Consider the following 27,414-nt stretch of genomic DNA (forward strand, 5'->3'; position numbering starts at 1 on the left):
TAAATGGAGCCTTAAATTCTTTTTTAAAATGGAAATGAAGCCGCTATTCTTCGTTGTTCTGATTAATTGCAGCGTGGTACTGTTCTAACCTTTAAATCTCTATGGCGAAACTCCTTCGGCTGCAGCAGTTGGTATAGAGATAGAAACATGTAGAGACACTTGAGTTTTGGCTGCTTGCAATTCTTAGTTCCTTGACTCCTCTTTTCCCACCCTTTCTTTCCAAAGCGGATGTGACTTTTACCCAAATACAATGCCAAAATCCAGGATTTTAACAATGCTACAATTAGGAGCAGCTTTCCCACCTCCTAGAATCGGAAGAAGCAGCCAAGATAATCTACTGAACTTGCTGCTTCAGCCCCTTCCCCCGGCCCTCCCAGCCTCTGCTAGGAAAGGATGGACCAGACCTTACTTGGGGAAACAGCAGTTGTGGATGGGGAAGACAAAGACCACCACCAGCCTTGCTGGTTTCTTCTTCCTTCAACACAGCATGCAACTAATATGCATGATATACCTGTATATTAGCAGGACAGCCAACGTATATACTATTTTAATCAATACTGCCATGGCAGAGAGAAATTTCTGGCCAGCAACCTTAAAAATATATTTAAGAAATGTGAGAAATAGTAATGAGTAGCATTTTATTACAAACATGTTTAGGAAACAGAGAAGGGTTCTAGACACTGCTGTGATGTTGTGGATGTTTGTTTGATGTGTATCTGGGGGGCAGAGAGAGCAAATCTTAGGACAGAAGAAAGCAAAGTCTCTAGCATTTCTAGGGCCCCTGGAAATGTTTTTATGATGCAGAGTGGGGCTCAAGGTGGTTTGATCCTGCACTAAAAATTAAATTTGAAAGGCTTCCAGCTGTAGTGTTTTGCTCAGGGATGTTAGAAACAGAAGGAAAAGTGGAAGCTTGAGGCTTGTCCTTTGCATTTAACAGCTTCAGCACAGGCCACCCCTCTCTCTGTCCATTAGCTCTCCGTTCAGTTCTTTTTCACTACAAAGCTGTTTCTGCCATACAGCGAACTAAACAGCGCAAGTGGTTGCTGGACCCTAGAAAATAAATGGCACCTCTCTTTTCTTTCTCAATTAGCTTTAACTACAGCAATGGCAATTTTTGTCTAGCCATGCATTGGGGGCTCTGCCCTTGTCTCTGAGCCAAACTTAAGGGGATTCCAGAACAGGAATGTTCTTTCAGCTGAAGGGCTACATTCCATTTCAAAGAAGCTCTCAGGGTTGTGTGTGTGACTGTGGGAAATGGGACACATTTTAGTGGAAGGTGAGATCAAAGGCAGAAGTGGTGCAACCAAAAAAGACTATTTTAGTTTAAAGTTCTGCACAAAAATGGAAAACCACCAGTCAGCTGTTCTACCCCTTGCCCATTTCTTTTGAGATCTTTATTTTTCAAACCCTTTCAGAAATATGTTGGCACTTTTTCACGATAGTGAAAATTTAAAAGAACTGCTAACAGTCTTAAGCATTGCAATGTTTGGACAACCTCAACTTTCTGTGATGCACAATTATTTCAAGAAGGGTAGCATCCTTGGCTGCAAAGCAGCAAAAAGCCTCGCAGAGCCTAAAAGAACTTAGCAGATTTATTAGGGCATAAATTTATGTTGGGCTTTATGATGTTACAAGACTCTCTGTTGCTTTTGAGCATAGTTAGGTAACTTGTTAAAGAATCAGATATCAAGAGATGAACTTATTCTTCCAAACACAGGCAGCTGAACATCATGAACTTGTTAATAACTAAATGGGTATTAACACAACTGACTTTCACAGAGATCACTGTGTCCTCTGAGTTGGCAACAAGACAGACAGACAGAGACACACACACACACACACACACACGCTGGGTTGTCCATTTTGTTCACAAGACTGATCAAAGGGTCATTATTTTCCTGGAGATTAAGACTTCTTGGTCCACTACTGTTCCTAGAAAAAGATGTTGAATAGCTCCCTGCTGTTAGAAAGGGTATATTTACAAATCAGGAATAGTCGTCTAAATGCTATGTTTTCCTGCAGATCAGAGCATGATGGAATCTTTTGGAATCAGCAGCATGTCAACTTTACATCCAAGATCTAGCCTTCCCAACCTCACTAAAATCAGGGCTCTCTAGAAAATTTAAAAGTGTAGTTTCTTGGCTTAAGCTGTCCACCACAGGGTTTCAAGGCAGGCCTAAGTGTCAAGCCTCACTAGTGAGGCTGTGGGACCCAGCACCCGTCTGAGGTTTCTGAGCACCGAGACCAGGCCTGTGCAGAATGAACATGACTAGCAGCTTGCCACAAAGCACCTTCTCCTCTCCCACTCTCCTGCCCCAAGTAAATCCAAGAGCTGAGGAAGTAATAACATCTGAGTCAGGCCAGGGTTGCTCTCACGCCACACGCAGCGGAACTCTCCGTGTCAGATTATGTAACATGCTCTGTGCAGGACTCTCCCCGTGCCTGGCTTGGCACAAGCTCACAGGACGGAGGATGTTCAGCAGAGTCCCTAGCAATACATTTTTGACAGATTTCTATTCCATTAGCCAGAAGGCTCCCTGGGTGGGTTACGAAGTAAAAAAAATACAATATACAATTAAAATAGCAATTAATGAGCAATAACATCTAACAATCCAAGAGGCAAAAGCACGCCATTGTAAAGCTTCACGGATACATTATTTATCCCAGGACATGTCACCCAACAGCTGGCTGGGGATTATGGGAATTCTTTTCCTACCCATCCAAAGGACAACAACAGGTTGGAGAGGGTTATGCTACATAGTTCTTCCTTGAGCGGGCTTGGGAAAGAACACATTTTAAGCATCTTCACCGTGTTTGTCGTATCGCTTGAAGGATGCTTCCGTCTGAGAATGCACTGTCAGCCTGCTTGAGAACCCCGGACAAAAAACACACACAGCCAACAGTTGTCCAAACTTGGAAATGCTGGCCCTCGTCTTTTCTGTACTGACAGACACAGACTTGCGCTTTTAATTTCTGACTGAAAAGGGGTTGTTTGCAAATCACATGCAACAATAAACCACTCGTGAAAAACCCTTTGTGGTACTAAAATATTGCTTAGATACTTTTATTACATCAAGGCCAGCATTACAATGCCGGCATTCTGGTGTTTTTCCATTCACTTTTCTTCACCAGAACAGCGTCTATAGTTATAGCATAGCTTAAAAACAGTATTATTTGTATCAAAAATAACAAGAGAAGCTAACATTTGTAAACAGTATTAAGTATAAGCACAATATTTTGTAGGATAATATGAAACATTTTATTCAAGAGCTTAAAAGTGGACAATCAACAAAATATGAGGTTAATTATGAAGTGCATATTTTAAAACCGCAAATCAACCCCCTCATCTGGCAAAACCGCCATCAAACAGTTTTTTTAAAAAGCATAAAAGCTTTGCCTCTTTGGAAATGGCCCCATTTTTACATTTCTGAACCATCATCATGTGTAGAGTTAATCCAATGAGCCCTTAAATGTAAGCCTAGCAAATTTGACTTTTCCAAATATCTGAAGTCAGGAAATTTCACTGGATTACAGTTCTCATTTTCCATAGAAAAAGAAAACACAGAGAGAGAGACCTGTAAAGGCATCTTCAGCTCCATGTTCTGCTGCCTGCCTCAAAGGGACTGGTTTATGGCTAAGTACTCGGTGGTGCATTGAAAATTCAGGATGCGAATTCTCCCTACTAGGACAATGCCGACGACTGCCAGACTCTTGTGGACTAGCAACCAACCCACATGGATCACCGATTTTTTGATGCTTAAATCTCAGGCCACCGTGGTGCATATTGTGGGCAGGTGTGGACAAACAGTTGCTCTTGGTACCGTTGGATTGCATCTCCCATAATTCATCATCATTGGCTACGCCAGCTAAGGCTGATAGGAGTTGCAATCCAAAACATTTGCAGGGTCACAAGGTGCCCACCCCTCATCTTGCAGAAGGTAGCTCTCTCAGTGTTTTGGGTCTTCAACTCCCAGAATTCTCTGGTCATACTGGCAGGGGATTCTGGGAGTTGGTCCAAGCCATCTAGAGATCTTCCTCCTGCCTCCTCTGCCCTAGAGGATGAAAGTGTGTTACATTTCAACTCTGTCCTTTATGTTTAAACAAACCCACTGTCTGTCATCGCAAATACCAGTCTCACGAATCTGAGCTAAGAAGTCTTGATCAGCCGATGATCCAGATCCCACATACACCCTAACAGATTGGAGGAAAATACTTAGCAACATGGCTTTGATTGACAGCTTTTAATTAGGCACTATTGGATTTAAGGAAAAATCCCCCCAGGAGAGCTACTGCTCAGCCCCCGTTCGCCTTCGTGCGGCACGTGGGAGCTCCCCACCGACATGAAGGTCACGCGGTCCCAGTGAGAGGCAGCTCTTCCCTTCGCTAGCTCAGGGCCACGTCATTCCGTGCGAGCAGCTCTCCTGCTTTGGCCAAGTTAAAATAGCACCACCAGACCAAGAGGCATGCGGGTTGCAGTTCCGCTCATGCATCGCTCGGGTTTTTCAAGATTTGTGCATTCGGCATAGCCAACTATGGGGCCACAGTCCTTCCTAGTGTGGCCGCCAGAGTTATTCCTGAGGGTCCTCTAACACACCAGAACAGACATGGGAGGACATGGGGGGGGCAGGAAAAAGGCTGAAAATAGCCCCCTCCCCACTCCACTAGATGACATCTTCTGTAGGTGCATGCAGAGGATGGGATTCAACCTGCAGCATAAATACATACTGCAGACCCTGTAAACGGGACCTGTAATTTGCAGTTCCTGGGCCCTCCGAGTCTTTCATAGCTCTGCTTTTTGTGGTCTACCAGAACAGTGTGTATCAAGCACCCTGCATGTTGCAAATCTAACCAGCCTTTCAGGGTAACTCAGCCCCTAATCTAAACATTTACATCATATTTAAGCATTAAATTTGTTCAGATCCATTTGCTGCCACTAGGACCATTTTTCTCTTATGGATGATTAAGGCAGTGTTTTAAAAATTGTACAAAAATAGATTTGCTTTACAATTCTTCCCCACAAAATGAACAAAGTCGGAAGGATTCCTTTGACGGGGACAACTGAAACAAAAATATTAACATGGTTCGTACATGTGTGGATTTGAAATGCAAAAGTCCCTTTGCCCTACACCAGCCTTCCTCAGCCAGACAAGTGATTCAGGCTAACATTTTCCATGCATCAAGGACGCCGCAGGGATAGTTCCAAGAGTGAGCAGGTCCCTGGCCAAGGGCCATCAGCAGAGCCTCCTTCGAAGCTGGGAGTCCCTCTGACGGTGAGCTTACATGAAACAAGGAATGGCACGATTAAAAATCTCCCACAAGGTACCAGTAAAGCAGTTGCTGCACTGGATGACTGCGGGAAATTAGACCGTTGGCCTCTCATTAGGGCCAAATTAATCTTCCCACAGTGCCCCAGCGTGGTGCAACACTGGCCGCTTCAGGGCATTGTGGGAAATTTAAAATGGTGCTTTCTCTAGCCCAGATGGCAGGCTGGGAGCAAGCAACATAGCTTATGGCCTCGGCTGAGGTGCTCGGGCCGCAAGCCTCACCCACCGCCCGAGGTGTGGAGACCTCAGGAGATGTGAAAATGGCTAGAATATTTGCTATGCTATGCTTGTCAAAACTCGCAGCCCCAGGAAAAGAACCCATATGGCCACCGCAGATTTCAGCCTACACAAAGAACTCCCTGAGCTCTCAGCAGGAGCTGAGCTTTGCCACAGCTCTGGAGCTGACACACCACCCCCGCCATTTAAGCAACAGCCACCTAAATACCAAGCAACGTGATGCTGACGAAACTGGAGGAAAAAGGGTCTATAAATACATCCAGTTCACACATGACAAATGCTGGCACGTCAGGCTCTGCAAGTTGACAGAAAAATACAATCCAACCAAACACCCTGAATTGCAAAGCCTGTTGGCCGGAGGCACCTGATTGCTGACCTACTTGGTTATGTTACCTCCAAGGAGGTAGAAGAGAAGCAGCAGCCCTTCAAGTGGAATCCTCTTCTTTTGTATACTAAACAAAGAAGTTTCAAGCATAACCGTTGCTATCAAGAAAGCATCCTAAAAATGGTCCAAATTAAGGCCAAAGGAAGCCTTGGCATTTCATCATCTCTACAAACAAACAAAGCGGTCAAGGGCGTTGGTCTTCCCTTGGACAAGCTCTCCGCCCTTGCTACTAGGGCACTGTTTTCAAAATACACAATGACTCGGTGCTTAGACTCAGCCTTTCCTATCAGAAAATTTATTCCCTGTGGGTTTAAACGCTCTCCTCCAACCCAGCATCCTCCAAAAGTGTTTGACTACAATTGCCCACATCTTCTGTCAAGCATAGCGGAGGTGATGGGAACTATAGTCCAACACTTCCGAGGGTCCCAGGATTGGAAGTCCGGTTTAAACCATGGATTGCTGCCTGCATTATCACATGGCAACCATCGCAAGCTACTTCACCAATTCTGGAATGGATATCCGCCTTTCTGGAAGAACCCAAGGTCTAAAACAGAAGGGTTTTCAAGAACAGACTTTGGGTGGATGGGGGTTGTGAGGTTTTCAGACAAGGTTGGATATCACACATACCAATAGAACTTTACAAAGACACCATGAAAACAAACACCAAACAAGAGGAACGGTGATTCCAGTCTTTTCCCTTCTACCCAGGTAAGAAGAAATCTTGGGATTGCTGAAGCCCAAGCAAAACAGCCATCTTGAGGAGTTCTGGGTTCTCCACCATGTGCGCCGCTGGCCATGGGAAGCTACTGATGGTCTCCTTCCACTCGTCTCTTGCGAACTGTGCCCCATGGAGAGGGGAGGGGAACAAACAAACGACATGGTTGCAGGCTTGTATCATGATTCAGTGACTGGGGGGATGCGCATTAATAGTAAAGCATTCATAGCAGCGATCCTTAGCGCACGATCATGGCCGTGACCTAGAGCTCCTCTCCATCTCAGCGGGACTTCACTTTACTTATTATAGGCAGGCTCCAGAGCTGCCTTGGGAGAATAAAGGGGGGAGAATAATGGGGACCCTCCTCAAATTCCATCAGGTCTGTAATTGTAGAGTCCCCTGGCCCTCAAAAGCAGTTTTGGGGGAAGGAGGACGTGGTGACTGCACTGGGGAGGAAAAGCCCCACTGCGTGGGTGGCGTTCTGTTCGTGCTTCCCTGGACTCACCCCCACACACCGCCACGTGCCAACCCCTAAGACAGCTTAATAGTCTAAGAAACTTTAAAACCAGGTGTAAAGTCCAGCAGGTGGGGAGCAAAACATGGGCATACCCCCAGATGCCTGCACAGCCTCCCGGGCTCATGCCCTACAGCTGCAAGGCAGGATAGATCTATAGCTGCTGTGTGTGCTTGTTGTTTTTCTCCCCTTCCCGTCCCAAATTTCATCACACCAGGCCTACTCTCAGCTTCCAGGAAGGCAGATTTTAAGAGGTATGGAGAACAGCTTGCAACCTAGTAATGGGTGGGTGGGTTTGGTTCGCCCTCCATGAACTGACCAGATTGCTTAGGATGGGGGTTTGGAATCTCAGGCCAACGGGTGGAATTTGTCCCCGCAGCTCCCCGGATGGCTCTCTTCCCTGGCCATGACCCCACCGGATGTTATTGGCACAAGAACACTTATCCCGCTACACAGCACTTGACAAATCACAGCATCACCCCAACGCCTAGCAAACAAATCACATGGGGTGAATTTGTGAGAGGCGGTATTAGACCCTTTTGAAAATGTACCATGCGCCATTCCTTAGTTCTTATTTCATTTCTAAACTACAGGGAAGATCCACTCACATTTGATTGCAATCAAGATTAACAGCCCAGTTCTGCACAAAAAATTCTCTGGCTCTTTTAACTCTGGCCAGAACATTGTGTATGCAGAATCTAGGCATTAATCTGGATTTTTACCAGCACGCTATTGCATAATGTGGTAGAATGCAATCAAAAGATTCAGGCTTAATGCTGTACCTTCTCCTGCTCGTAAGAGGAGTCAATGAGAGATAGTGTGCAGTAAACTAAGATTCTCCAAACTCCTGGCTTACTTGGTTTTTGTAAATGTGGACAATGCAATGCAATGCACTCCAATCATTTGTGCATCATTTGTGCTTCAGAAACAGAAAGCGAGAGACACTTAACACTTCTTCAGTTGGGTTGCAACTCCAATTCCTGCACTGTGTGAACACCGGACCTTCCAAGACAGCATTAAACAGCCATTTTTTTGCTTATTGTATTTTGGCGCTCTCTCGATGTGTTCTAAGCACATAGTTTAAAATAATCTTCCCCCAGGCCAAGCTTTCTTCAGAGGATTCAGACTACAAATCCCACCATCCCTAACCACTCATCACAGTGGCTGAGACAGATGGGAGGTGTAGTTCAAAATGATCAAGTTGGAGAAGTGACCGTATTTGACTGTCACCACACCGCTGCCCTTTCTAAGCTGCACTCTGCCACCAAACTTGAAACTGGCTTAAAAATAGCATTATAAAGCATTTTGATTAGGAATGGCTTCAGATCTTAGCTAATCATGCAGTTAGGAATGAATTCCAGCACAGGCGCCCTGGCAAATGCAAACAAGGCATGCGGGAGACAATATAAATAGGGGATAAAGATGCACACAGATCTGTTAGGAAACCCATACAGGGACACGGAAAGGAGATTTCAAATGTTATTTCTCTCACAGGGCCCAGAATCCAAGTTGGACATTTGCAATAACCTGCTTCAGAAGCTTCAGGGCTGCAGAGACGAAAGACAATTTGCAGAATTTTTTACTCCCATGTGCCAGACTAGGAAAGCAAGAAGGAGAGAAAGAGGAAGAAGAAGCAAGATATCAATAGATGATGAAGACAGATCCTTCCCAAGTGATAAAAGCAATAGTTGGACTTGGGGCCAGGGAAGAGAACAGGAATGGTTAAGAGGAGAAGGCATTCCTTTTGAGACTAAAATAAGCAGAAGAGAAGGAGCAGGGGGCTCCTGGCAACAGGCCCCGGCTGGGGTCTGGCACCTGGCACCTGCCCTTAACACCTCACAGAGATATTGTGTCCACTGGCCACTTCCGGATGATCATAGCTCCACTCATTAAGCTGAGATGTGCACAAGCGTTTTGCCTGTGGTGTCTGCCCTCTTTGCTGCACGCTGAAACTAAAACAGGAAGTCTCTAATTAATCATAGTTTCCTGTGTCACCCAAATGGGAAATGGTGCTTACTAGCTTCAGAACAAGCCAGAATAGTAAGCCATAATTGGAAGTGGGTTTAATATCCTGGCTTGTTCCAAAATGGGAAACTGTGCTTATTTAGAGGCTTCTTGGTATAAATCCTGGGTCACAACAAAGAAAAAAGTGAAAGCAAGCTAAACGTTTGCATGCATCTCAGCTTAAGAGGCTGGATACCATGGTGTGATAGCAGCCACTGAAGGACTAACAATGAATTAATTAAGGACTGCTTAAAAACTAATTATTCACAGCTCCCCATCAAAGAGATAAGGACCATAGGGTGTGAAGAAAGTGGCTAGAGAGAAGTTTCTCTTTCACAGTACTAGATCCTGGGGTCATTCCATGAAGTTGAAGGTTGCAAGGTTCAGAAAAGCTGAAAGGAAAGGTATCTTCACACAACAGCTAGCTAAACTATGGAATTTGCTACTACAAGATGCAGTGATGGCAGGATGGTTTTAAAGAAGGTTAAGGCGGCCAATCACTACCAGTAATGATGGCTGTATGTGAGCTCCATTATCTGAGATATTATAATGCCCCCCAAGTCCCAGTTCTTCATTATCTGAGATATTATAATGCCCCAACAAGTCAAACAGAAGGACTTGTTGAACCCATGTCCCTATAAATGGACTTTATAGGCCTTTGGCTCATCCTGCGTAGCTCCTCTTACCTCCTTGTGTGAAGTTGACAATATTTTAAAGAAATAATTGTGTAAGGGAAACATGTCTATGAGGAGGCCTGGTCCATAAAGAATCCAGCAACAACTTTACCTAAAATTCATGATTATGGGCGCATTCCTATTAGAATGCAAAGCAGTGCTAACCCTGCTGCATCTGGCATCTCCTCCTTCTATAGCAGGGATGATCTTACCAAAATCGTTATTTTTTGTAATTGCATTTGCTGCTCTGGTCCGTGGTCCCTGCTGTGTGAAGTGATATCCAAATTTAAGGATCTTTGTGTTTTCCTCCAGCATCTTGGCAATCTCCATCTCCACTGGGGCCCCCAGCTGCTGCCTCTGTTGGAAGAAGCAATTGCAGGAAATCAGTAACTGCCAGTCATTCACCACAACGGGGCTGCGCTCCGTGACAGGGACGGTCGCTCAGCAATGGCACTGTTGGGAAGGGGCAGTCTTCCTCCAGACGATCAAGGCGAAACAGTGCGTGTGATATGTGGCAGTAACCCATTGTCAATAAAGACCATGATACATTTTAACCATGGGATAAAACATGCACTTTATACTGTGGTGAGACACCCTTTTCCTGTTAAGGGGTCTCAACTGTCCGAGGGGACATACTGGCAGAGTGGGATGAGAACAAAAAATGGGTGCTTTTCTCCTCGCACTCTCTTCCCTTTCCTTCTCCTTGCCCCCTTTCTTCCCACCTTCTCTCACTCTACTGGCCTTACCAACCTTGACCCCAGACAGCACATTCCAGAGTCATCCAAACAGACAAGCCCCAACGCCATGTCTGGGTCCCAAAGAGCCGCTCAGACTCACACCCACATGGCTTACACTGCTGAGTCCTGGGAGCTTCTCTTTTTCTTTCTTTTAACTTCATTTTACATGTGTATCCTGCCCTTTTATTCTTGCAAGGTATCTGAGGCAGCTTAAATGGTCCTCTCTCTCTCTCCATTTTCTCCTCACCACTACCTTGTGAGGTAGGCTAGGCTGAGTGTCAATGACTGGCCACCTGGCATCTCAAACCAGGTCTCTCGAGTCCCAGTCCAACACTCTCACTGTCGCTTCACCCCGGCTCTCTTACTTCCAAACCCACAATGGTCCATGACCTTCTTTCCCCTTGATCTCCAGCATCACATCCCCGGAGCTTTCAAAATATCAGCAGCACGGTGGAAGGATGTGAAAAGCTCTCCTCTCTCCCTGACCTCACAGAGGTGTTCAGGTTTTCTGATTGAGCCTTGGTCCTGAGACAGCTTTTCTTTCATTTAGACCATCAGGGTTAAACTCTGCAAAAAGAAGAAGTCAGCGTGACCTGGTTATCGATTCTGATCTCGGTCAGGGTTTCGTTCTCCTTGAGTGCATCTACCAGTGCCAGGATGCCTGCCCCGGTGACGAAGTTGGATTCGAAGTTCAGGCTCGTCAGTGTTTTGTTGGTCCTCAGCATGTCTGCAAAAGCCTTGAAAGACAACGGAGCATTCCAGAAATTAGATGGTACGGAAAGCAAGGCACAATGAAGCAGCTTTTGGATGTGGTTTCCTCCAGATTGTTGGACTACAACTCCCAGGAGGCCCAGACAATCATCTGCTGCATCCGATGAGCACCAGGTTATGAAAGGCTAGAAGCCAGGTCTACCTAGCTGCAACAGGTAAGAATAAGGGCATGTCTGTAAATCTCAAGTTAAAGGCATTGCAAGGTGGTGGGGGGTCCTGTTCAAGGCCTCCCCCTCCTCCCACTGCCTTTCAACAGTGCTGAATAGTTCCTCTTCTCTAGAACCTTGCCCTCCCTGCAAACCTGGCTACATGATTCAGCACGAAGGTGTCTGGCTTTGGCACCACCCTGAATGCTGGATGAAGCTCTAAGAAACAAGTTAGTTCTTCTGCCTGAGTGACTTATCACTGGGAGAAAGTGCTGAATGGCTTCCTTCCTCTGGAACTGGTCCACCGCCCATCTCAGATCATTTTCTCCAGCCTAACCTTTGTCAGGGCTTGTCCCTTAATGACATCCTATTTCTGCGCTTGGCTAAGCCCGGACAGGTGTCAATGGTCAACCTTTAAACACTTATTTTTTAAATTTATTTATAAAAGCTTTTATATGCCATCCTATTATATAAATATCTCAGGACAGCATACAGTGCTTTAAAAGAACAATTTAAAACAACAACAACTTTCAATAAATGAATTAAAACAGTAGTAATATATAAAACAATAAACAATAAATCACAAAACAAAACAATGGCGACTGCAGAGTAAAAGCTATTGATTTTAAAATGCTGTTTAAATAAAAAGGTTTTGACCTGGCGCTGAAAAGAGTATAAGCTTGGTGCAAGGTGTACCTCTCTGGGGAGTACATTCCAGAATCTGGGCGCCACCACAGAGAAGGCCCTACTCTGAGTTGATGACCTTTTTACCTCTTTTAGGGAGGGTTCCCAGAGCAGGGTTCTTCTTTGTCACATGCCACTTTCCACCTTAACAGCACGGTTTTGCATAGCCATTCACCTTTTTGGCTCCACTGATCTCCCGTCCAGCCACAGGATGGACACAGTAGTAGCAAAACTGGATATCTCAACTTACAACAGCAACAGGGTCGTTGCTCCGAGTAGCTGCAAGACTGAAGCTCTTCAAGTGGGTATTTGTTTCCAGTGCCTTCGCAAACTCTTTCAGGGTTGGAATGGGAATATTCTTGAATGTAAGCAAAAACAGGATAACATCAACACAAAACAGCAACGACAGCTCTCAAAAGCAACATCTCTGTACATTTCTCCGCTGGATGGGTACCTTTATGTTGTTCAGATTAACTTCAACAAGGCGAGGATCGTTTTCCTTAATCCTCTGCAAACTCTCCTCAACATTTGTGGGATTCGGTGGCTCATCAAAGACTGGAACCATCTTTTCACCTTTGACTACATCTGAATTAACAGAGGAGCAGTGAACAGAAATCACACAAACTCAGTTATCACTTGCGTCAGAAATGATGCCAATACTAACTAAGCCTGAACTAACTAACCCTGCAGGGTTAAGTAAAGCAGCAGCTGTCTTGTCCCTTAGGGTGCCACCCTGCATGCCTGCCCATAATAGTCCAGACTCGGAAGGCCCTGGCCAGCCAATCGAGTGCCCTCCCCTATCCAAAAGTTTTCCCACTCCTCACGAGGAGCAAGGGCTGAGACATCCCCCGGATTTGGCAGAAGCTAGCTCTGCTTGGCTTGCTTTGTTTTTAAAGTGTTACACGCTGCATTTTAATGAATCTTCTCTATATTTTTGGCAGCTCAATAATTTATCTTTTAGTGCTGAACCTTATTGCCCAATTTATAGCAACACTTTGTAATGTGTTTTACTTCCAGTGTTCTCATCACTGGCTCACTGATTTTGCATTTGTTATTTGCATTGCCCTAAGAGTTTTGGCAACAGGGTGATTCCTTCACTGAATAAATTTATATCCCTCACTCACCATGTTCCTGATGTTCTTCTTCATCCAGTTACTAAAATCCCCCTAGAAGTAACCTTAGTTCACACCTAATCATAATGCATTTCCAAAACTACACTTAGGAAGACTATCATACATTCTTTATGTCTTCAGGATGCTCAGCATTAACATCTTACAGCTTTTATCATCATAGCCATGTTACTCAATGCCCAGTGGCCAGAAAACAGAACAGGCAGTGGGTTTCACAACAGACAATGGTTTGCACGTAACTGTGGGTTAATCAGCTTACGATTTGCCACAGATAGCACCTGGCGTGCCTTGTGGCAAACTGTAGGTGAATCAACCCACCATTGGTTGCCCTTCCATGTAAAGGGGTCTCATCGTTTTATTTAGACTTTCAGCATTAATACCCACTTGAGAAACCATCACTGCTGACACCGTTGCTACTTCCTATGATATTACACAGCTGGGAGCTGCTTAACAAGTTGTGCATTCCAAGAATAGCTGTAGGGAGAAAGGAAAAGAGAGAAAAAATTAATGGAATTTTGTGAGGTGCTGCTTAAACAAGACACGAGTTTGCAGCAGGATGTCCCATGTAGGAATGCCACTGCTCTCGGTGTTGTTGTCTGCCTGTCAGGAGGACGAATGTGTGATCCTGCAGACCGTGACACTGAACTCCCACTAAGCACCCTCTCTGCTTGTCCCGACCAGGGCATGGACAGAGTTCTGCTCTGTTGCTGGCCATTGCCTGGACAGGGAATGGGTCCGATCCAGCCAACCATTCCTGGCAGAATACCAGCAGGTGTTTGGAGACCCCAGGCTTCTTTGCAGGTAAAGGCGCACAAGTATCGCATTCCTTGCACCAAAAACAAGGTGGCCCACTGGAGCATTCCTCCCCAACCCCGCAGCCCCTTGTGGGGAGTGGGCTTCGAGATTCAGAGGAATGCGTGAAGGGCCACTGGTCACGAACCTGGTGGACTGGCAGCGAGCTGAGCCTGGAGGCAGAGGAACCAGCGGCATCAGCGCAATACGGCCGACTTGAGACCTCTGAGCCCGGGTCCCTCAAGCCTGGCCCAACAACCGTGACCTGCAAGCCTCCCTCATCTAGGCTCCCTGAGGCAAACGCATGCCTCCGGAAAAGGGAACCAAGGGAACAACTCCCACCAACCTGCAAGGTCGCAGAGCTCGGTGTCTGTAGCGCTTGTCAATGCTTCCTCCAGTTCTGGATCAAGAGTCACCTTTTCTTCCACGTAAGACGAAACTGGCTTCTGTTTGGGAATAAACACCTTCCCTGTTCAAGAGACAGAGAAGCCGCTTTTCAGGATATGACCAACACTTTGCATGCAAGGACCTCTAGAATTAACCTGCCATGCTCCACTCACCATTAGCTTTCGCAGACGACTCCTCCCAAGAGCCCCTCACCAATGCCAAGGGTGGGCTCTGCTAATGCCCACCCAGAGCCCTCTCCACTCTGTAACTCTTAGCTGGCCAGCCACCTACAGCTCCCATGGAGCTTGCCCATGTCTCAAGCACAAGGAGATGGCGGAAACCTTCTCCAGGAGGGTAGCCCTTGGGGCACACTAAAGCAAACATCCACTTGACTTCTACGCCGTAGGAGGCCACAGTGTAGGACTGGGAACCGGCTTTTCCTTGGAATGTCTGCAGTGATGCACCCTGTAGCCCTGCAGATATTTTGGCCAGCAGCCCCAGCTGGCATACCTAAAGGGGAAAGATGATGGAAGCTGTAGTCCAAAACACCTACAGGGCACCAAGTTCTCCATTCCTGGGCTCAACTGTTTTAAGGGATAGGAAATGCGTGGCCCTTCCAATGCTGCTGAACTGGACTCCCATCAGCTCCAGCCATCAGAACCAGTTCCGTACACTGGTGGGAGTTGTCGTCCTACTCATGGAGGGCACCAGCTTGGTCAAAGCTGCTATATACTCCCAATGAACCCAATTTTCTGACTGGTCCTTCCAAAGCCAAACAGGGTCTGCCCACTCACGAGAAGAGGCCTATCCTTACTCAACCTAACATCGTTCATCTGTTTTAGACTTTAATTCCTATTAGCCCTGGAAAGCATGGCTAATGCTCTGGAGTTCTAAGAGTTGTGGTCCTAAACAATATACCAAAAAAAAAAAAAAAAAGATCTACACCCAGCTCAACAATCCGATGAGATAACTGGATGCCACCTCCAACTCAAGTACATATCAGTGTTCCAGGTCCATTCGGAAGAGCAATCATATGCACAGACAAAGCCTGAAAAATGGTGCTCTGAAGGCATGAATCACGGATGCACAGCAGCAGAACAGGAACCATGCATGCTTTTCCTATGAGCGCACTGTACATAATGCAGTAGATGGCACTCAATCTGCTGTTCCATGCACTGTCCAAACTACATGGCAGCAACCATGTGGCTGAATGTGCCGTGTCACATCAAGTCACTTTATTTATTTCTTAAATTTCCCTACTTTCAGAGAAATAAACAGAATGTAAAATTCTTCAATAGGAAGCAAGAACAAAGGCAATTGAAAGAAATTTAAGGAGAAATAAATCTGCAGATGTTGCCAAATTTTCAAGGCCCAGGAAAACTGCCCTAGCCTGAATGAGGCCTCCTAGCCCAGTGCTGGAGATGAAGACTGGTGACAGCAGCTCTCTAGGAGATCAGGTGGGAATTTTTCCAGGTGTATCTAGGAGAAATGCTGGAAATCTAACCTGTGACCTTGCACAGGCAGGCCAAGGGCTTTACCCCTCAGCTGAGGCCCTTCCTCAGAAACAGGAGTTGCATGAACAGCTTTGTGCCTTTCCTCTGGGCCCTCTTCTAGCTCTCCCCCCGGCCCCAGGTGGTCACCACCTGCGGGCAGGTGAAGCTGCCTAATGCTCCCCACTCCACCTGGTTGTTCTGTTCAAAATGGTAGCCCCTTGCTCCACCATGCCCAGAAATGGCTTTTGTGTCCCGGAAGGAAAAGAGATCAGGGATCTATTTCCATGTTTTTCCAGCAGGGGAAGGAAAGCAACTTGCAGGCAGACAAGGAGACAAGAGGGGCCATTTCAGGAGACAACAGCTGGTGGGGGAAGGAATCTGAATGCGGAAAAGTACCAAGAAGAGGAGAATTAAACACCCTTCCTTGACAGGCCTCCCAAGAAACAGGGGATGTCTTTTGGCTGCTGTGCAATGACTGCTTTGGCCCCAAGATGGCAATCCTGGATGATCAGGATGAGCAACAAAAACGCTGTTTTAAAATAAAGAAAGAAATGAAAAAGGCTTATTTGCCCGCCTGACTTAGGAGCAAGTCCCACTAAATTCAACAGGGCTGCTTCCAACTAAAGGGCTGTATATCCCAAAAAGAGGAGACTATTTTCCTCTGCTTAAGTGTGACAATCAATCCTATCCTGCTCTGGGGGTGGGGGTGGCGCCCTGCCACCAGAGGGACCCTGGGGCAAATGCTAGTTTGGCCGACGGGTGCTCACAGCAAGCCTTCGCTTGTTCAAACCCTCCCTTCTTCCTGTTCTGGAAAAACCCAAGTGTCCTTTCCAGGTTGTGAGCCAGTACGTCAAAAACTTAAGCTTATTGTTCAGTCACTCCGAGGGCAGAATCAAGTAAAATAGAATCAATCGTCAGTGCCTGGAAACAATGACTTCATGGCTTGGAAGAAGGCCAAGAGAGCTCTTTGGGAGTCTTTCTCCTCAAGACAGACCGATACAAACATTGTACGGAAGATGTATCTCTGCACGAACCTGCACAGCAGCCAGGGAACTTGTCTTGCTGACAAGGCGTGGACATGTGCTTCATTTAAATATGGCACCATGTGGGGCTTGCTTATTTTGAACCAGGGAGACGCGCTGGAACCTAGCGAAGAGCGTCAAGGAGAACTGAAGCACATCCACCAACAGTGCTTAGAATTTGCACAGTGTGATCAAAGTGGATAAGCAAATACTCTTTCTCCCTCTCTTGGCCACCATCAGGACCATGCCTTGGGCTCATGTGCTCCTTCCCTGGCTCATTTATTTCTATTCTCCTCACTTTCTTGGTTTGCAACTTGCCATGGAATTCATTTGGCCAAACTATAGTTCCCACCGTGAAATCTATGGTCCTCTGGTTGTTGTCACATACCAGCTTCATCATCTCTGGGCTAGCTGGGGCTGATGGGAGCTCAAGTCGAATAGTATCCGCAGGGCCACAGGCCCCCTGGTCTTGCTATAAACCCATTAACTTGCCTCTACACTAGAACTAGAAACCTGCCTCAGAGAACACAGGGATGGGTGGTGATAACCATGGCTTGACAGAGCCAGAAGCCACGGTAAGCGATAATTATTATGAACCAAGAAGCAAGGGGGAACATCTGAGCACGTGGGGCCTAGAGGGGGTGTGAGAGTTCTGCTAAAGGAGGTGGAAACCACCCGAAACGACATTTGCATCTTCAGGATTACAGCCTAGGAGTTCATAAACATCAGGCTGCTTGTCGCTCAGGCTGGCAGGGCTAGGCAATCGCCTTTTTGGAGACAGGCACCCCAAAGCACTGCACGCTGTCCTAGGCATTCATCAATCCGTTTCTAGTCGGCTTGAATCTGAAGCTGGCAACTTGGCCAAGGAGGTACAGGGTGTGAGCATCAGGCAGAAAAGCAATCCCGTAACGCCTTTGCTGCTTGAGTGGCCCGGCGCTCTCACTTGCAGGACAAGGATGTTTACACGGTTTTCATATTCACAGACCGCCAGCCACAAAGCTCCCATTGTCCAGCTAATGAAATTTAAATTTTTAAATGTCATTCCATGAAAGGAAGTGTGTTACGCCAGCCTTCTCCTTGAGCAACAGTGGTTCATTGTACGTTACACCAACAACCAAGGATTCACACCACAGCAACTCATTAAAAAAATACTTTGCTCTTACTAGAAAGGTGGCTGCCTTAATCCTGTTTCTCAAAACCCAGGCCCCAAAAGACCTCTGAGGGCATGCTTTGCATGTGACCCTTTTGCAAAAATCCCACCGTAGGTAAAGAAGGTACACATCATTCCCTGGAGAGAAGCCCTCCAAGTATCTTCTCCTTGATACTGCAAAGAGCATCACCATAAGCCACATGCCCATAAGCCACAAGAAGAACTCCAAAACCCATTCCTGTGGTGCAGGAGCCAAGGAGACCCCTTGCCATGCTCCCATGGGAGGAACAGACCTCAGCTAGAGCTGCACTAAGAACACTCAGATCATGGCATCTGGTCCTCTCACTTCCTGGAAAATAGATGGGGAAGAAATGGAGGTAGCGACAGATTATATTTTCTTGGGCTCCAAGATCACCGCAGACAGGGACTGCAGCCAAGAAATTAAAAGACACTTGCTCCTGGGGAAGAAAGCTATGGCAAATCTAGACAGCACAATAAAAAGCAGAGACATCACCCTGCCAACAAAGGTTTGTATAATCAAAGCTATACAAAGCTTTGGTTTTCACAGTTGTAATGTATGGCTGCGAGAGCTGGACCATAAGGAAGGCTGAGCACCAAAGAATTGACACTTTTGAAATGTGGTGTTGGGGAAGACTCCTGACAGTCTCTTGGACTGCAAAGAGATCAAATCAGTCAATCATAAAGGAAATCAACCCTGACTGCTTTTTAGAGGGCTAGATACTGAAGCTGAAGCTTAAATACTTTGGCCACCTAATGAGAAGGAAGGACTCACTGGAAAAGACCCTAATGCTGGGAACAATTGAAGGCAAAAGGAGAAGGGACGGCAGAGGTTGAGGTGGCTGGATGGGGTCATTGGAGAGGTGGGTGTGAGCTTGGGGGTACTCTGGGGGATGGTGGAGGACAGGAAAACCTGAGAAATGTTGTCTCTGGGGTTGTGAAGGGTCAGGCATGACTTTGCGACCGAACAGCAACACAGCTGCCAGAGATCAGAAGAAAAGGAGAGGACAGACCCTCAGAGAGGTGGCAGCAGATCCATTCCTGCAATGGGCCAGGGGGCTTCACCTCCAAGGCAGAGAAGTCCACGCTCCTTTGGAGAATCACTGTCTCAAGAGGCAGGCCTGTGGGCCTTCTCGGAGGAGGGCTTGATTACAGAGAGGACACCTCAAGAGGACACAAGAGTGGGAAGGCTGGAATGGACTCATGCCAGAGGATTACAATGAATTACAGCTAAGCCCTGGGTGGCATTAGGGTTGCTCTGGCGATAAAAGCTTTCCGGGTCAGCCTAGACAATGGAAGAAACAATGCGCTCGCTGCAGCTTCGGTATCTTGTATCCTGACCTTGGCTTGACTCTGGACCTCCGTGTTATCAGCCTTTGGACCCTGGCTTGCCACTGCCCTTCTGGAAGCCTAATTATATTTGCTGAACAGTCCATTCATTTAACCTGGCCTGTGTCAGACTTTTCTCAGGACGATCTATGTTGGTTTGTATCTGCCTAGCTTAGAGGTGGATGCAGCCACAGACGGGCTCCCGTCCCCTCTGCCAAATGCTCTGGCCCCATGTGCAGCGGCCCATGTGCCAAATCTGCACTGTGCTCCCCCCCCCGGCAAAAGGAGGGGGCAGCCCTCCAGTAATGACCCTGTAGGACTGACCGGAGCCGCACACGCCAGGCCGTGGATGCGTGTGCTGAAGAAAACGGAGGGCAGGGCTCACCTTTCTTCTCTCCTGTGTATGGGACAATGTCTTCCACATCCTTCTGCTCCAGCGCTTGCTTCTCCAAAAACGCCAGCAGTTTTTCTCTGTCAAAAGGACCAGAAGGAGTTTTGGAAGTCTGATCTTTCTGTCGGAACCCCGCTGGCAACAGTGCATTCTGCAAAATAAAAGAGATGGGTGGTCTCTGTCTCACACACACATTCAGTTAGACAAACAATGACCTACAGGAGCCATTTATTGATAATAAATAGCCAAGCATTCTGTATCCTCACCTTCGTTCATAGATTAAGTCCATTAGGCATGCACAAAACAAGCATTTCTGCTGGGGCCAGCAAGCCATTAGGGAAGAGGTGCAAAATCTGCGGGCTTCCAGATATGGTTTGACTCCAGTCCCCATCAATCCCAGTCAGTCCAGCCAGTTGCTGAGAACGGCTGGGATGTTTTAGTCCAACTGCAGGTCCCCCAGGGATGCATTCGGACTTGTGCAATACCATGGAGGCAGTCCCACCCAGTCCTCTGGAAATGAGGCTGCTGGGGATGATGGGAGTTGTACTCCAACACATCAGGGGGCACCAGGCTGGAGAAACCTGCCTCCGTGTTAAAGAACGTAGCAAACTGCCTTCTACAGACCCTTGGCCAATTCAGCACACTTCTGTCAACGCAGGCTTGCGCCTACTCTTCAGAGCTTCAGGCAGAATTCATTCTGAACCCTCCTTGGTGCCTGAACTTTGGACCTTCTGTATGGAAAGAAGGGCCTCTAAGAGATCAAGACAAGAGGCTTCTAACTTACCCGCTAGGCTAATATGAAAGAAGAGTAATGCAGAAACCATTAACAAAAGACACTAGTGACGTTAGAACACCAGAGAGTAGGGAAATGCAGCCTACAGCTAAGAAGTTGCTTGCCAACTGAATTGCTCTCCTCTCCCAGCAAAAGGAGCCAGCACTACTCCCAGGGAGAATCTTATAGCTCGTGGGCCAGATACTACTCAGTCGTTCCACCCTTTTGACCGGGCTTTGGACTATAGGACTGATCATGTTACATTGCCCTCCTCAGTGAAGTTTCCGACAGAACCAGATGGGGTCTAGTTCTCGCCAGCCTTCTGGCTTATCTTGGGGCCTTCTTCGCATTTCAGCTAAGAATGCCAACCCCACCTCTTCTTCCAATTCAGATTTAGTTTCTTAAGAAAGAAACTTGGAAGGCTGCACTTTGGGAGTAGCTGGCTCTACCTAAGGGAACTCTGGAGGAACCAACCCGCTGTTTTTGGGGATAAACTTGTCCTTGGCGCTAGGCAACTTGAGCGTTTGTCATCCACTTGGCCCAATACCCACCTCTGGATCAAGGTCATCCAGGACCGTTTCCAGTTGTTTCAACTCTTCCTCTGTCAGCTTGTCCAGGAGCTCATCCTCATCGAGATCCTTGTACTTCTCCAAGTCTTTCTGGAAGGGGAGTGCCATCACTCCGGTGGGTGAGAGGCAAGTCCTTTGTCTGATGTCTAGCAGGGCTGGCAACTTAGTTGCTGTTCTAAACCGGAGCTGTGGAAAAGGGGGAACGGGTGCGTAGAGCAGAGAAACACAGGTGCTCAGTGTTACGGGTGCTTCCTACTTTGCTATCCACTTTTCCAAGTAAGAAACCCAAGCCTGGAAGGCTTTCAGAAACTCTGAAAGGCAATTTACTCTTTTCCATGCACAAGATCATTTTCTGCGCTCGGACATGAAGCTCACACAAAGATGACCTTAGCTGCACACCAAGTCACACACAGGAACCCAAATCGGTAAATCTGACAAAACTGTTTTCCACCGGGTCACCTGCACTCCAAGCCAGCTGCCACTTTTACAATTAAGAACTGATCTCTACCCTGACGCTGGAGGGCTTCCAGGTGGAGCAGGCAATCCCAGAAGAATCAGACAAAATAGCCTGACCTGAAAAGGGCCAGCTCCTTTCCTCAGGATCATATATTTTTGCTCTGGAATCAATCATTTCCAGAGAAAAACCGTGCAACTCAGTGACCTAGTCTGCATGACCCTAGTGGCTGAAGCAACTGCCCATGGTGCTTGGCAGCTGCAGTGCATGATAGGTGTGTGGTGCTGGCCAGATTTCCCCAATGAGCCACCCTGGTGCAACTTGCCATGTGATCCAGTCCTGGGCAGCCCAGCTTGGTTGGGGTGGGCAATGAGTTATCTGAAGGTTGCCGTGTACCTCGAACAAGACACGCTGTGTGGATTCGGATGACATGCTGTGCCAGTGTGGATACTTAGGGAACTCTGGCCAGCTGGTCTTACAGACTGGGCCACTGAGTCTGGCAGACGATCTTCCATTTAGCAAAGGAATTAAGAGAACAGATTTAAGATGCTTGGGTTAAACTCAACATTCTCTTTATCATCAGGTTTCCTGTTAAAAAGAAACTCTTAAAAAGTTAAAAAGGCGTCTAGAAATGTTAGAATCATAGAATCATAGAATAGTGGAGACATTGGGGGCCATGAAGGCCATCGAGTCCAACCCCCGATGTTGCAGGACACCAAGTTACACATCCCACTCAGCTGGCTGTCTAGTTTCCTTTGAATGTCTCTAGCGTGGGAGAGCCCACCTCCTCTCCGGGCAGCTAGTTCCCCTGTCGTAATGCTCTAACAGTGAGAAAGCTCTTCCTGATGTCCAGCCTGAATCTGGATTGTTGCAGCTTGAATTCTTAAAACTGTTTAATTATGTTCATTCATTCTGCTGTGCAGTGGCAGCAGAATGAATTTAAATGCACCTTCAATTGCCGCCTGGTAGCGTAGTCACATGTCCGTGGCAACCCATGCCAGCTTTGCAAAGATGCCGTCAGCCTGCCCTCTCAATATACTGAAGAGCTTGATCGGGCTGGCTGAGCTGGCAAAAGCATGCATCAACGTTTCAGGACACTTATACATCAGTGCTCTTAAGAGCAGAATGAAAAAAATGTTTCCCTGCTTTAGGAGGGGAACGCTTTCCTCACCCAACTGAAGCAGAAGACAAAATATTTTCATAATGATGGCAAAAGAAAAAGCTCATATTATGGTACAGGCTCTTATAAAACTTGCAGATCTTCCAAGGCAGTATGAGTCAATGCTTCTACAAGGGGCAAATAGGTCAGCCTCTTAGGGAAAAAAGCATAAATGGTTTCAAACCTGAATCAGAAATAACAACATTCAAAAACCAGGGGGAGAATGCAGCAACCCCCATGACGCTGCCATGGATGGTCAAATAGTCCCAGTGGAGCCAGGAAACGTCAAAGGAGGATCACAGCAAAAGGTTGCTGAATGCGAATTCATCAGCAGGCTTAATTCTATTGCCAAAAGCTTGAATTGGGTTTTTCCCCACCTACACGACGAGTGTGATAACTGGCTGGGCCGGTGCCAGGATGTTTCATAGAATCACAGCACAGCAGAGTCGGAAGGGGCCGTGAAGGCCACTGGGTCCAGCCCCCTGCTGTTGCAGGACACCCATTTACACCATCCCGCTCAGGTGGCTGTCCAGTTTCTTTTGAATGTCTCCAGTGTGGGAGAGCCCACCACCTCTGCAGGCAGCTGGTTCCACTGCCATATTGCTCTGACAGTGAGGAAGCTTTTCCTGATGTTCAGCCTGGATCTGGGTTGCCGCAAGTTGAGTCATCAAGGATGACCGCACTGTGTCTGGCCACACTTAATAACTCAATTGTCACTTCAGTACTTCTTGCATTCAATTTCCTTCAGGCCTCACTGTTGACCATTCCTCCGCTCTGCACCTGACAATTTCTACTATATTCTTCTGTTATCACCAGCTGTTTTGTTGTTCAGTTGCGAAGTCGTGCCCGACCCATCGCGACCCCATGGACAACATTTCTCCAGGCTCTCCTGTCCTCCACCATCCCCTGGAGCCACTCAAGCCCACACCCACTGCCCCAGTGACTCCATCCAGCCACCTCATCCTCTGCCGTCCCCTTCTCCTTTTGACGTCAATCATTCCCAGCATTAGGGTCTTCTCTAGCGAGTTGTTCCTCCTCATTAGGTGGCCAAAGTATTTGAGTTTCATCTTCAGTACCTAGCCTTCTGAAGAGCAGTCAGGGTTGATCTCCTCTAAGACTGACTGGTTTGATCTCTTTGCAGTCCAAGGGACTCTCAGGAGTCTTCTCCAGCACAATTCAAAGGCCTCAGTTATCACCAGTACATAAATATAAACAAAATCTTCTGGATAATACTCCATGCCTCTGATGAAATGGGCTACAGACCACAAAAGCGTACGCTAGTCTTTATGGTATCTACAGGAACTTCTTGTTGATTTGGTGTGACGCATGAACAGAACAATCCCTTAAGAATCACTTGAATTGAGATAAATCCACACAAACAAGTACCTTATTCTTCTGCACGGAATTTCACATCCTTTCTACTGGAATACCCTTCAGAAAATTGCTAAGGGGAGAAACAGTTCTTGACTGGTGTGTGTACGTGTGTGGGTGTGCGCACTGCCTAGATATTGCTGTCACTGTTGTCTTACAGGCATCCAGAGAAAGCCATTTCGATCAGCACAACAGACACCTCTTATCACTTCACTCCTATTTGACTGTGGAACAAGGCAGCCGTTTCTACACTCTCCACTGCCAATTCCAAAGCTGCTGTTTACTCAACTCTTCCAGGAGTTTGGCTTAAAGAATTCTTTGAAGTCCATTGCTTACTTTAAAGGAAGTGACACATTACTGGATCTCAGTATGTGTCACCCCTGGACATTATGCCGTTTGAGCTACACAAATCAAATGTGGGACCTTTTGATAAGCAAAACAAAGACAAAGCTCCAAAATATATAATCTGTTCATTTCAGGAACGCTGTGACTTGCCAGTAATTCTTCCGTTTGAGAAGGACAGCAAGGAACATCAGAGTAAGTCAACATCTGTTCCCAAGTCAAAAACCATTAAGAACCTCTGCTAAAGGTCAGCATTAACTTAACGTCTCTTTTTACAAACTACAGATTACTCATAGTCTACTCATTTTCATTAAAGTCACCCTCACCCCTAAGAAGTTTCATTTCCAAACATATAAAGGGTGTGTGAGAAATCGGTACCACCCAGGTTTTTATAAATGGATTAATCCAATTGTCTCTTGGGCACAAGCATAATTTGCAGATGGAAATTGTAAATTTCCATGCTTGCAATGCATTCTGCAACAAGCAATGCATTCAACAAGAGCATATTTGAAAAAACGTATTCTAACATGACTTAGTCAATGGGTGCACATGTCCAAAAATTGAATACATTAATGTGTACATTATGAAAAACATGTACAAACTTTGTACAGTTACAAAAGGGCATGAGTACATGCAAAAATGAAAATGAATGAGCTTGACCTCAAAATCCCCCAACGATCTCGCAAGACAAAGATGGCCAGGTCTGTCCATCTCTAAGGGAAACGGCAGGTCCCAGGAACACAAAAAAGAATCAGACCACCACTAGAGTTCCACTGATGTCCTAATTCAAGGTATGCCTACAATGATCAAAGGTGACCCAAACCAAGCTTGTGGGGAAGCAGTCAGTGGAAGGTGCTAACCATGACAAGGGATACACCAACCAGGTTACAATGACCCAGGAAATTTCCAATGTGAAGTTGCTCTAGCCTTTCCTGTTGAGGATGGCCAACGGGCAGCCTGAGCAGATGGAGTCATTCCTGCAACTGTGAGGAGCTGAGTGAAGTGCCCCGTGAGTGAACCTCTGAACTGCAGGCAGCAGCTTCTTAGGAAGAGCTAAAATAGACATTGCTTTAAATTTGTACCAACCAGATATATCTTTGCCCTCCATTTTAATTTAAAGTTTGCGTAAGCACCACAGTACAGATCAAAGTCCCTCTATCCTAGGGTCTCGATCAAGACTGGGCACACTGTCCTACTCTAGAGTAAAATAAAGGGGGACGATCTTGCTGCTAAACTCACAATTAATGTCCTCACATACCTGCAGATGCTGGACTGACTCTATCCATCCAGACTTCTCCTGAAAGGGAAGGGACTTTCCATTCCAGTTGAAAAGGAAGCCCTTGCTTGAACAAGGCTTGGATGCATCCCTGTAATCTTAGTCCCAACTTCCAGCTTTCCTCAACTCTGCCTCTGGCTTATTTAATGAGTTCTGGTATCTGGGTCCTTTACTGCCCCAGGAATATTCCAAATATGCTCCTCCTTCCCCTTCTTTTCCATCTGCTACCTTGATCAATCACTATTCCATGTTCTTTGAGCATGCTCAGCTGTTATTGAGCTTTTTCAGTGTCTCCCTCTCTTCAAGATTTCTCCCCATACATTTTTCATACTTCTGGGAGACCCAGCTCTTCTGTTTCCTCCCCTTCTGTCCCATTACAAAAAGGTTTGCAATTAGTATGTATGAAGCAAGAGTGCTGAGCGTTTTCAGCCTGCGGGCCAAATTCAATGTCAGAGAAGGTCTCAGATGGATTTTATTTAAATCAAATCCGTTTAAATCACTAGTCAGTAAGACTAGATTTAAATCATGGTTTTGCATGCCTGCCTGCCTTACCCCGAGGTAGAAGAACTTCATTAAAATATTCCCAAACTTATGGCCTGCTGCCATTATAGTTTTCTCTTTCAGGGAAAGAGTAATATGATAAACCTCAGGCTATACACAAAAAGATCCAAAGGCTTGTGGGGTATTGTGCTCAAGAGGTTTCACTGGCATTTTTTTTCAGCTTGCCCTTCTCTCCTTACATTTAGCTTCTTGTGCAGATCTATTCCACTCCCAACAATCTCCGCCCGTTCATGGAATTTTTGGCAACTTAGCACTTAAGAGGTAAGGGGTTGATTCTGTGTACATAGATTTGCAAAGCAACAATAGGATTAAGGTCTTCTTCTCAACTCTGTATGTTTATTTTACAACATTTTTGCTGCGAAGAAGAGGCATGTGATCTCAGCACACACAAGTCCACAGTTTCGAGAACGGTAAAACCAAGCATCTGTGATAATACCTTCTAGATAGAAAAAATGCCCAATAATCTTACACAAGCCTTTGGGAAAAGCATGACATTGTGAATGGATTAATAGAATCCATTTACCAAAAAATTTAAACATTGTATGATTACAGTCTCAGGCTACATAATTAAAAACTAATTCTTATTTGTTATAATAATATGTTATAATAATAATAATAATAATATTTCATGATGAACAACCTTTGGGTGATAATGCATCTTAAACAGAAAACTATCTTTAGACAGATTTTTCCTCCAAAAGCGGTTTTTCAAAAAAAAAAAAAAATCCAATTTAAATTTTAAGAAAATCTGATTTAAATGTTAAAAATCTGATTTTATTTTTTTAAATCATTGATTTCTATCCACCCTGGTCTCAGGGGCCACAATTCCACAGGTGGGCAGGGGGGAAGGCAAAAGGGGGAGGCTCGTGCACAGAACTACCAGCCTGCTGAAGCTTCGTTGTCTTATCGTCCATTATTCGATTTTAGGAGAGGCATTCTGACCTTTCAGAAAGGGGGAAAAATTGCAAATGCTGGGAAACTGCCCAAAATCAGCAGGCTGGGGGAAA

The 27,414-nt window shown here is 46.2% G+C and overlaps 1 protein-coding gene across 6 annotated transcripts in view; it reads right to left on the minus strand.

Annotated features, from left to right (window-relative positions):
• Positions 1 to 3,033: 3,033 nt before the first annotated feature.
• The window catches only part of LOC123027614 (tropomodulin-3-like), a 33,874-nt gene continuing 9,493 nt past the window's right edge, over positions 3,034 to 27,414 (minus strand). For 4 of the 6 annotated variants that reach the window (XM_044438582.1, XM_044438586.1, XM_044438585.1 and 1 more), the window contains exons 2-10: positions 21,227 to 21,430; positions 19,898 to 20,054; positions 14,460 to 14,582; positions 13,706 to 13,795; positions 12,646 to 12,776; positions 12,442 to 12,549; positions 11,184 to 11,327; positions 10,066 to 10,210; positions 8,584 to 8,772 (exon numbers count right to left, since the gene is read on the minus strand). In XM_044438582.1, the coding sequence (XP_044294517.1) occupies positions 8,717 to 8,772; positions 10,066 to 10,210; positions 11,184 to 11,327; positions 12,442 to 12,549; positions 12,646 to 12,776; positions 13,706 to 13,795; positions 14,460 to 14,582; positions 19,898 to 20,054; positions 21,227 to 21,430 (1,158 nt within the window). In that variant the 3' untranslated portion in view covers positions 8,584 to 8,716. Of the gene's footprint in view, positions 6,785 to 8,583; positions 8,773 to 10,065; positions 10,211 to 11,183; positions 11,328 to 12,441; positions 12,550 to 12,645; positions 12,777 to 13,705; positions 13,796 to 14,459; positions 14,583 to 19,897; positions 20,055 to 21,226; positions 21,431 to 23,933; positions 26,122 to 27,414 lie in introns of those variants that run through there. The other 2 variants (XM_044438587.1, XM_044438583.1) reach the window with 2 other exon arrangements.

Source organism: Varanus komodoensis, unplaced genomic scaffold (assembly GCF_004798865.1).
Source record: "Varanus komodoensis strain SLA01 unplaced genomic scaffold, ASM479886v1 scaffold33, whole genome shotgun sequence".
NCBI classification, from domain to species: Eukaryota; Metazoa; Chordata; class Lepidosauria; order Squamata; family Varanidae; genus Varanus; species Varanus komodoensis.